The sequence below is a fragment of the Arachis duranensis genome, chromosome 6, assembly GCF_000817695.3.
Source record: "Arachis duranensis cultivar V14167 chromosome 6, aradu.V14167.gnm2.J7QH, whole genome shotgun sequence".
Taxonomy (NCBI): domain Eukaryota; kingdom Viridiplantae; phylum Streptophyta; class Magnoliopsida; order Fabales; family Fabaceae; genus Arachis; species Arachis duranensis.
Genome location: NC_029777.3, coordinates 91,642,927 through 91,654,049, shown reverse-complemented (window position 1 = coordinate 91,654,049; position 11,123 = coordinate 91,642,927). Strand labels below are relative to the sequence as shown.

Here is an 11,123-nt window from a genome sequence, read left to right as displayed (position 1 = left end):
ATAATCAAATTGATCTTAGTTTTACAAATTACTACTATTTTCTGGGAAAGCAACAATAAGTAGTACATGCTCAATTGTCAAGAGATTCCTTAATATTTTCCTCCCTTTTGCAGATTGCATTTGCGTTTGTTATATACCCTTGTTTGGTGGTACAGTATATGGGCCAAGCTGCTTTCTTGTCTAAGAACCTTCAATCTATTCATAACAGTTTTTATGATTCAATACCTGGTTGGTCCATTCATTACTCTCATTCGTTAATACTGCTTTGAGAATTCAGTAATTTAGTGCAATTGCTAATTTTTTTGCTTCTCCTGCAGAACCTGTATTTTGGCCTGTTTTTGTTGTTGCCACCCTTGCTGCTATTGTTGGGAGTCAAGCTGTTATAACCGCAACTTTCTCTATCATCAAGCAGTGTCATGCACTTGGCTGCTTTCCACGAGTTAAAGTTGTCCACACTTCAAAACATATATATGGGCAAATCTACATCCCAGAGATAAACTGGATACTCATGATCCTGACTCTTGCAATAACCATTGGATTTCAAGACACAACTATAATTGGAAATGCTTACGGTAATATAAGGTTCCCTGCTCAAAAAAGCGTACACCCCCCCACCCCCCACCCCCCTCCCACAACCACACACACACACACACACACACAGACATTTGTCACTTTTTCACTTTACCGAAATCCTCATCTTAGAGGATCTTTTTCCTTGTGAGTATGGTAATTTTCTGTTCATTTGCTTCAGATCATTGTTTTCCTCTGATTATATGTTTGGATTGATAGTTCAATTAGTCAAAGTCCTAATAGTTGTTATGAAGGAACAACAATACAATAATTACTGGCTTGTGGATGTGAAAATAATGATAGTATGGTTAATATCCCAGCCCTTTATTTTTTTTTCTGTTTTCTAGTTTGATGTGTTACAATTCCTGCTCTGCTACCTTGAATTTAGGAGTTTCTGCTAACAATGTTGTTGCAAATTACAGTTTGAATGTCGGTTTTTTTCGTTTTGAATTTAATTCATGGCATTGATTTACAGGACTCGCATGTATGACTGTAATGTTTGTGACGACCTTTCTGATGACTCTGGTCGCAATCTTTGTCTGGCAAAAAAGTGTTGTGATTGCTATAGCATTCCTTTTATTCTTTTGGGTGATAGAGGGCACCTATCTATCAGCAGCATTCATGAAAGTGCCTCAGGGAGGATGGGTTCCTCTTGTCTTATCCTGCATCTTCATGGTTGTTATGTATGTATGGCATTATGGTACTCGAAGGAAGTACAGCTATGATCTGCACAACAAAGTTTCATTGAAGTGGTTACTGGGTTTGGGCCCAAGCCTTGGCATTGTTCGAGTCCCAGGAATAGGTCTCATCTACTCAGAACTAGCAACTGGAGTTCCTTCAATATTTTCCCATTTTGTAACGAATCTTCCTGCCTTTCACAAGGTGTTAGTTTTTGTCTGTGTGAAATCAGTCCCTGTTCCATATGTCTCCCCAGAAGAAAGATTCCTTATTGGTCGAGTTTGTCCAAGACCTTATCGAATGTACAGGTGCATTGTCAGATATGGGTACAAGGACATTCAAAGGGACGATGGAGACTTCGAGAACCATCTAATACAGAGTATAGCAGAGTTTATACAGAGGGAAGCAGAAGAACCACAGTACTCAAGTTCTGAAAGCTCTTCGCTCGATGGGAGGATGGCTGTTATAAGTACCAGAACTTTAGAATCCACTGCAAGCTTAATAGTTTCCGAGATTGAGGAAATTGGTGTGGACAGCTCCATCCCCAGCAGTAAATCTGTAACCCTTCGCAGCTTGCAATCGGTTTATGATGATGAAAGTCCACAAGTTAGAAGGCGTCGAGTAAGATTTCAGCTACCAAACAATCCTGGTATGGATCCTGCAGTTAGGGAAGAACTTGTGGATTTGATTCAAGCTAAGGAAGCTGGGGTTGCTTATGTATTGGGGCACTCATATGTTAAGGCTAGGAAATCATCCTCATTCTTGAAGAAGCTTGTGATTGATATCGGTTACTCATTTCTACGCAAGAATTGCAGGGGTCCTGCTGTGGCTCTTAACATTCCTCACATCAGTCTCATTGAAGTTGGAATGATATATTATGTTTAGTTTCTTGGTAAAATTTGATTTACAACTTCTTCCTGGCTGTATAGAATCTATGCTCCAGGCTATAGGTGTTATTTTTATTGCCTCGCTCATGGAAAAATGAGTATGGCAGAGGAGGGTCTCTCTGAGAAAAACGCTTGTAAGGTTTATGCTGCTCTCCTAATGTGTAATTATATTATATAGTTGCAATAATTTTGTAATAGAAGTTTTTTTTTTTTTGGGGTGAGTATTAGAAGACTCAACTTTAGAAATGATCTTTCTCCTTTCCTTCTGATTATTTATTTAGTAAAAGTGTTATTTGCGCACCTAAATTATGTCCAATTAGCACATACCAAAGGGCACTTTTCCTCGAACTGCTCTCTTCCATTTCTTCCACAAATCCACAATCTTAGTGCTTCTGGCGTTTACCCCAATAGTTGTGATAATGCTGAGGGGCCTGGATCAAAAGAGATTCTGGTAATACTAACCCTACCCTCATTGTTCCGGCGTTGCGGTGTATTTGGAATGGGCATAAACTGATGATCACTGGCCCCTTCTCTTGCTGTCCCATTATGCTCGCTTCTCAGCCTTGGAATTCCAGGCTCTACTGCAGCATGGCCAGCTTATGAGCCATCACTCAACAGTCTGCCTTTGGCACCGTCATTCGCAATGCAGACGGCAGCTGGGTGAAGAGCTGCTCCGGAACTTGTCTGCATCATCGGCCTCTTCATGCAGAGCTGCTGACTATTTGTTGCAGTTTGCAACTAGCTTGGGAGTGTGGTTATCGGGGTGTTTATTGCGCAGAAGCTCGCAATCTTTGATCTAGCAAAATTGTTCCACAACACCACATAGAGGGGCTTTCTTCTCAAGATCGCTCTGAGACTGGACTGGCAGTTTTGCTTTACTTTGGTGTCTTGCTCTGTGAACGAACCAGTGGATATCATGGTTAGGAAGGTTCTGATGGAAAGAACCTACGTTGAGTGGCTTCAGCCAACATGCTTATGCTTATAGATAGCTATTCTCTTTTACGAAAGAACGGCCTGAAAATAAGTTATTCCTCTAAAGCCAGCATAACACAGGGCGATGGTACATTTAGAGAGTGCTCAAGGATAGCCCTGTGAAAGCATTGATGGTTGGCTAATCCAACCTAAGAGCTCTGCACAATTACTAAAGAAAATGTTAATTTATTGCATGCCTGATACAAAGTGATAGTTCCTCGGGCCTCCGCTCAAAGGAGGAATTGGAATTCGAAGATATCCCTCTTATTTCCCTTTTCTTTTTATTTTTTGGTCTTGAAACTAGTAATTCGTTTCTTTTTTGTTTCTACTTTCTGAAAGAGGAACCAAAACCGCAGGCCCATTAAAATATATAAAATAAGTAAATAAATAAAAGAAAAGAAAAAAAATATCCTGCACAGCCTCTTATGTCTTATCTCAACCCCAGAAAAATTAATTTGACAAAATATTTTTGATATTAAAGCTGGAAGTTGAGTTATGATGATATAAGATATTTGTTCCCTGTTTGGGCAAAACCCCTCCAAAACCTCCAACATTCATCTCTGAATTTGATTCTATCTTCTCAAAATACGCATTCTTCACAAAGATTCAAACTTTTCCAATGACCCATTTCCATTCTTCCCTCTGAAAACCACACACCACTCTCCTCTTTCCATGGCTTCACTCCTTCCAGCTCCACACTTTTCCACACCCCTTATCTCCAAGCTCACTTCTTCCCCCAAAACTTGGAAACTCTTCATCCTCCCTCACCCTTTATACCCTATAGCCCTTCACATCAAGAAGAAAAACGTACTTCTTTTTCCCACCAATGCATTCTATACGCAAGGGGTCTATGCCCCTTCTTCCCCTTCCAAATTGGGGAACAGAACAGAGAAAAAGAATGAGCTTGAGAATGACCCAATTGCCTTGCTCAACGAGAGAATTCGTCGCGACTATGGCAGCAGGGAGGTTTCAAGAACTGTTATGGACTCAGAGGAGGCTGATAGGTACATACTATGCTTCACAAATAAGTATTGAGTACAATATGAATCAGCCATGAACTTAAGGAATTTAAGATTACAGTATTTGCTAAATCATACGTATATATATATACACGGTTAGCAAACATGAGTGAAAATGAGGTATTTGTGTAATATAGGTACATACAGATGGTGAAGCAGCAGCAGCAGAAGGGGTTGCAGAAACTGAAGGGTGAGAGGAAGGAAGGGAAAGATGGTACCTTCAGCTACAAGGTTGACCCTTATACGCTTCAATCCGGTGACTATGTTGTTCACAAGAAGGTTGGCATTGGGAGGTTTGTTGGGATCAGGTTGGATGTTCCAAAGAATTCTACAGAACCTACTGAATATGTTTTCATCGAGTATGCTGATGGGATGGCGAAGCTTCCTCTTAAGCAGGCATCGAAAATGCTCTATAGATATAGTCTGTGAGTTTTCCTTGCCCTCTTACTCTTACCTTTTTTGTTATTGTAATGTAATTCATATATATAGAACAAGTCAGTTAGCTAGACATTTCAATAGAGAGATATTGCACAATCATGGTCGTCGATGAAAAAATTGATGGTTGAGATTGAGAATTTTGCATGATACAAGAACCATAAGTGTGCCATAATTTCTTTTGATGCAAACACTTTACCCTGTTAAGGCACTTTAGAGAAGCTAGTATTTTGTTTAGCTAGTAGTCAATTGTGTTTGGAGAATTGTTTTGATTTGGTCATGATCGTGTTAAACTTTGGTGTGCCTTGGCAGTCCAAACGAGAACAAAAGACCTCGGACATTGAGCAAGTTAAATGATATTAGTAGTTGGGAGAAAAGAAAGATTAAGGGGAAGGTTGCGATACAGAAAATGGTCGTTGACTTGATGGAGCTCTATCTACATAGGCTCAAACAGAGAAGACCGCCTTACTCGAAAAGTCCTGCCATGACTGAATTTGCTGCTCAATTTCCTTATAAGCCTACACCTGATCAACAACAGGTGACATCTTAGTAAATGCTATGTGTTTAGATGGAAGGGGAATTGTTAATTATGATTTTATATTCTAATTTTAATGTTATTTAAAATTTTTAAATAATTACATGTTATGTTCTAAGGCATTCACGATAAATCAGAATTTAGACATATACATATTCACATTTATTCAATATGACATGTTTATTTGATGCTTATGAGTTATTTCCATCTCTTCCAAATATGTACCTTTCTATCTGTCCAGGCTTTTATTGATGTTGAGAGGGATTTGACAGAGCGAGAAACTCCAATGGACAGATTAATTTGTGGAGATGTTGGTTTTGGCAAAACTGAGGTTGCACTACGTGCTATCCACTGTGTTGTGTCAGCAAAAAAGCAAGCAATGATTCTAGCACCAACTAGAGTTCTAGCAAAACAACATTTTGATGTTATATCTGAACGCTTTTCTGTATATCCTGATCTCAAAGTTGGACTACTAAGCAGGTTTCAGGTATGGCTGAGTTTTCTCTTTTTCCCATTTTTATTATAGTTAAATACTCAAATATATCTAATTTTATTAAGTATGGAGATTATAGTTTAACTTATTTCGTAGTCAAATAAGAATAACAGTATGCTTTCATCCAGTTGAGTTTGTTAAGAACTCTCTCTAATGCTAAGTCAAAATATCCATAAACTATAATCATGAGCTAAACTGAATACATGTCAGTTTTTGGTTGAAGTAACACTTCCCTGCACTAACAACACAGTTTCCACTTATTGGATAAACGTGATGTCTTTTCAGTAGCTCTTTTATGTGAAGAACCCTATCAGTGCATCAAATTGGAAGTTTCTGACTTTAAATGATATATTCTTTATTTTGCTCGCTGGATATATATTTCGTTGCCTACTCATTTTTTTTTATGGAAACGATTCCTTCTTCTGGTTTGGCATCTCCATTTATAAAGGGTGTTATTTTACGCTCAGTGTTCAATTATATTAAAATTTTCTTTCATTTCCATTTTCATGGCTATTATATGAAAATACATGATGTACTTCAGCTACATATATACTTAATCAAGTGGTGCATGGCATCATGACTTCTAGTCTGGATATGTCTTGCTTCCTCATTTTTTATATATATTAATCTAGCTTTTCTTTAAAATTGATGGCATAAGTACATTGTAGGAATTGATATTTAGCCAATTATTAAGTTCAAGAAATATGAGCGGCATCAAGGGAAAATGTTATCATCTTGGTGGATATGTATGAATAATTAGGAACATGTCTATCAATTTTAGACTATGTGATTTATCACTACTTGCAGACCAGAGCAGAGAAAGAAGCACAATTGGACAAGATTAAGAATGGTGACCTGGACATTGTTGTTGGAACTCACTCGCTTCTTGGAGATCGTGTTGTATATAACAAACTTGGCCTGCTCGTGATCGATGAGGAACAGGTTTGCCAATTCTTGGCAATAGTTGTTTCCCTTGCAACTACAGTCCTATTGCTTTTCTCTACTAAGTAATGAATTATGCATTGCAGAGGTTTGGTGTCAAACAGAAGGAGAGGATTGCTTCTTTTAAAACTTCGGTGGACGTACTTACGCTATCGGCAACCCCTATCCCGAGAACTCTCTATTTAGCCTTGACAGGGTTTCGTGATGCTAGGTAACTAGCTTTAACAATTTTATTTTCACCTTCTTTGTCTTCTGCTTCTATATTACCTAGCACTTCATTTCTTGCAATATTAGCATTTTTCATTAAACTTGCACTAATCAAAAGAAGAAGATCAGTTAAGGCCAACTAATCCAAGCACAAAGTATGCTATGGTAATTTCGTTTGTTAATTTCCATTTCAGTTTAATTACGACCCCACCTCCAGAAAGAGTTCCCATCAAGACTCACCTTTCTGCATTCAGTAAGGATAGAGTAATATCGGCCATCAAGTATGAGCTCGGCCGTGGCGGTCAAGTTTTTTATGTTCTGCCACGTATTAAAGGTGATTCTCATGTAATAATTTTTCATTTATTTCATAATGTCAAGTTTTTTTCATTTCTTTGACTTAAGTTGAAGAGTAGTTACCATAACAGTAAATTTACTTTGAATATATTAAAGAAAGATAAGCTTATGAATTTTAATTTGAGACGACAATCATGGACATAAAAGGGAAATTATGCATCATGGTGCATGGTGGTGCTGTTGACATATATTTGCTAATTTACATATATTTCCATGTTGACTGTTTTCTTCTCAACTATTTGCCTTACAGGACTTGAAGAAGTAATGTATTTTCTTCAAGAGTCATTCCCAGATGTTGAAATAGCCATTGCCCATGGGAAGGTAGTTGCTTCTTTTTTGGGTCTACTGTCGCATATCACACGAAAGAGAAATGTTGAGTTTAATTATTCTATCGGTCTTATAGTTTTATTAAATTTTTAGTTAGGTCCTTATAGTTTAAAACTTTGTAATTGAGTCTCTATACTAGCTAAACATTTCTAATTAGGTCCTTACTAGTATTTATCTTTCATAGAAAAATGCAATAATCCTAGAATATTCGCTTTTAGAATATTCCACCGTTCATCTTACATCAAACACAAAAATGACTATTCCAAAGAATATTTCATATTTTTTTGCAAAAAGCTTATTGAGAATTTTTATCTAACATAAAGGCTCAATTACAAACTTCTAAATTATAAGGATCTAATTAAAAATTTGGTTAAACTATAAGAACTAACAGAATAATGAAGTCGAAATTTTAATGAACAAAGGTTTTGCATATAGTAGGCAATGAAAATATAATAACTACCTGAGAGCCTGAGAGGGTAGAAGAACCTCAAGGATTTGCTACATGTATGTCCTCCATTCTTTCTCTGCTTTCTTCTTCCATAAGCAGTAATATATGACAAGAAGAGCTTTTTTAATTACTCTGATACAAACTCAGTTCACAGAGTTATTTTTCTTTAGATGAAAAATACATGTGATCGTCTAGAGCTTTAGAATTGATTATCTTGTAACAACAGAATACACATGCATTATATACATACTCAATTCACAGATGTTTCAGCATTAATTTTGTAAATTTCATATTCTTTCTGGTGTAGCAATACTCAAGGCAGTTAGAGGATACCATGGATAGATTTGCTTCAGGCGAAACAAAAATCCTTATCTGCACAAATATAGTAGAAAGTGGGCTTGATATTCAAAATGCAAATACCATTATCATTCAAGATGTTCAACAATTTGGACTCGCACAGTTGTACCAGGTTTTCTGTTTCCTAATTCCATCTTCTTTTGTTTGTTTGTTCACATGTTTCATATGTCATGTCTTTACTCTTTGACTCCAAGCATTGTTCAGAACTTGTTATTGTCATTATGTTTTTGATATATGCATTTTATGGTTGGAGCAAGTGATATTAATCCGATTTCTCTATTTCTGTTTAACTAACATCCATAATGCTATCATCTCTGCAATGCTATTAGTTACGTGGAAGGGTTGGGCGAGCCGATAAGGAAGCACATGCACACTTATTTTACCCTGATAAAAGTATGCTCTCTGACCAAGCACTGGTATGTTTGTGATCAATTTTTACCTTTTATTTTTACTCATAAACTTGATTGAATCTTCCGCTTGTAATATAGAAAACCAATTGCTTAAATATTACCTAAATTTAACATTCTGCTTAGTGATGTCCCATAGGAGAGGCTTGCAGCTCTTGAAGAATGCCATGAGCTTGGTCAAGGATTCCAACTAGCCGAGCGAGACATGGCTATAAGAGGTTTTGGTACAATATTTGGTGAACAACAAACAGGAGATGTCGGAAATGTCGGCATTGATCTATTCTTTGAGATGCTCTTTGAGAGCTTGTCCAAGGTTAACTTTGATTCTGTGATCTATTTTTCACCATCTGCCACTGATCCTAGTTGAAAATAAATACTCACTCACAGTGTAAATAATGTAGGATACAGTAAAGATATAAGTTCATAGATTGACACTTGGTGCATGTTTATCGGAATGCAGACTAAAAATATGGTTCCACAAATCAAATCTGACAGATGAACATTGTTTTCTCCTGGTGGAGGTGAAACAGGAAAATGAAAATGCCTAAAATAATTTGCATTCGAAGATTTTCCTTGAACCAGACAATAAAGCTATTCTAGTTGACACCAATTATGACTTTTCTTTTTTAATTTTCATGGGGGAGAATAATTATTGGTAAATGTGTTGGATCTAAATATAATTTCTGAATACAAACACTTCAGAGCCTAGTTTAAAATAGTAAAAAGGATCCAAAACACACATGAATCTGTTTTTTTATGCGTATGAATTGAATGGTTCATGTAATAGATTCTCCAATTTCCTTCTGCACTTTATACTTATGTATTTCAGGTAGACTTGAACATCAATCCGCATCTCCCATCTGAATACATAAATTATTTGGACAACCCCATGCAAATAATAAATGAAGCTGAGAGAGTTGCGGAGAACGACATATGGAGTCTTGTGCAATTTACGGAGAGTCTGCGCCGCCAATTTGGCAAAGAGCCTCAGTCCATGGAGATTTTGTTGAAGAAGCTTTATGTGAGGAGAATGGCTGCTGATATGGGAATATCTGGAATCTACTCTTCAGGGAAGACTATCATAATGAAAACAAATATAAATAAAAAGGTATTCAAAATTATGATAGAGTCAATGGCATCAGAAACACTAAAAAATTCATTGGTTCTTGAAGGTGACCAAATCAAGGTAATTTTTCTTGATTTATCATTTGCTCTAATTCGATTACATTTGTTAATCATCCTTTCTGTAAGGAGGTTGGTAAAGTGATAAAGTAAAGGGTTAGTTACTATTGAATTTATAACTTCCATCAATTGTGAACTCCACAATCTTAATTTAAAAGTGATTTACTTCTCACTTTACTAATTCACCAATCTCCTGACTTTAGAGGAGCTTGATCCAAATCCAATAGTTTCCTGAATATAATGTCGATCATTAATTGCGAATCTTTGCATTTTGTTGTTGCTGTTGTTGTTATATACTTACTGCAGCCGGAAATTTTCTGTGGATTAAACAAGTTCAGATTTCTTAACGATTTTACTTCGTGCAGGCCGAGCTTCTCTTAGAGCTACCAAAAGAACAACTCCTCAATTGGCTTTTTCAATGCTTGGCTGAACTTCATGCTTCACTACCTGCCCTCATAAAATACTAGAATTTTTTTTATCGACCAGTTCTGCCAGCATGGTGGAGTTTGGAAACTTGAATTACAGCTTAATTCACAAGTATACATTGTTTCAATGGATATGCTGCATCGAGAGCGACAAATGGAACTAACTGAGATTGTATTGCATTACTGACTACGCTGCTACAAGAAATCGAAACAAATTAAGGACGATCAGAATGTTGAATACATGATGATCCGAATAGCGGCGATGAGGTTAGCTACGAGTGCTGTTTGTTCTTGACTCTTTGCCAAGTGGCCATGGAAATCAATTTGGCACTGGAAAAGAATTCTAGTTTCAGATGTTACGCTGAATTTTGATCATCAAGGATTCCTTTAAAGGATGCTGCTACCGCAGTATTTTAATTATTTATTTATTCTTTTTGGTATCTCTTTCATTGGAGTTACCTGATTTGGAGAAATTCAATATGAAGATTCAGGCTCTTCCTCTTGCTAATACATGGTAAGAAAAGTAGGTTACTTGTTGCAAGAAATATAATTCTGGTTATTGTTGTTGTAGCTATCAAAATGTAGAAGTGCTTGTTTTTCTTTTCCCTCCTAGGAATGTGTGTAACTTTATATGCCACTGTGGCATGCAATTGTAATGAAAATTATTTGAGGAGACAATTCTTAGAATTTAATATTTTATTAGGTAAAATACATAAACAAACGAAATGAAAACCATTATTACATGATAGTTCTAAATGCAATAACGTTACATGCATATTTTGTTTGTGTTTATATGTAAATCGAATTAATAAGATTCGAATTAGTAGGAAAAACTTTAAATTGAAATATATATCTTCGATTTAGTAGGTTAAAAACGGTGAAATG

General features: G+C 36.5%; 2 protein-coding genes across 2 annotated transcripts in view; both read left to right on the top strand.

Moving 5' to 3' along the window:
• The window catches only part of LOC107494617 (potassium transporter 4), a 4,749-nt gene extending 2,314 nt beyond the window's left edge, over positions 1-2,435 (top strand). The window contains exons 6-8 of the mRNA XM_016115658.3: positions 114-228; positions 318-572; positions 1,046-2,435. Coding sequence (XP_015971144.1) covers positions 114-228; positions 318-572; positions 1,046-2,133 — 1,458 coding nt within the window. The 3' untranslated portion in view covers positions 2,134-2,435. The remainder of the gene's footprint in view (positions 1-113; positions 229-317; positions 573-1,045) is intronic.
• Positions 2,436-3,610: 1,175 nt separating this feature from the next.
• Positions 3,611-10,909, top strand: LOC107494618 (ATP-dependent DNA helicase At3g02060, chloroplastic). Its single transcript, XM_016115659.3, has 13 exons — positions 3,611-4,111; positions 4,264-4,551; positions 4,874-5,099; positions 5,338-5,583; positions 6,397-6,531; positions 6,618-6,742; positions 6,933-7,072; positions 7,343-7,413; positions 8,175-8,336; positions 8,554-8,640; positions 8,771-8,959; positions 9,419-9,817; positions 10,179-10,909. Exons 1-13 carry the CDS (start codon positions 3,780-3,782, stop codon positions 10,278-10,280), a joined length of 2,502 nt encoding a protein of 833 aa, XP_015971145.1. The 5' UTR covers positions 3,611-3,779; the 3' UTR covers positions 10,281-10,909.
• Positions 10,910-11,123: the final 214 nt, after the last annotated feature.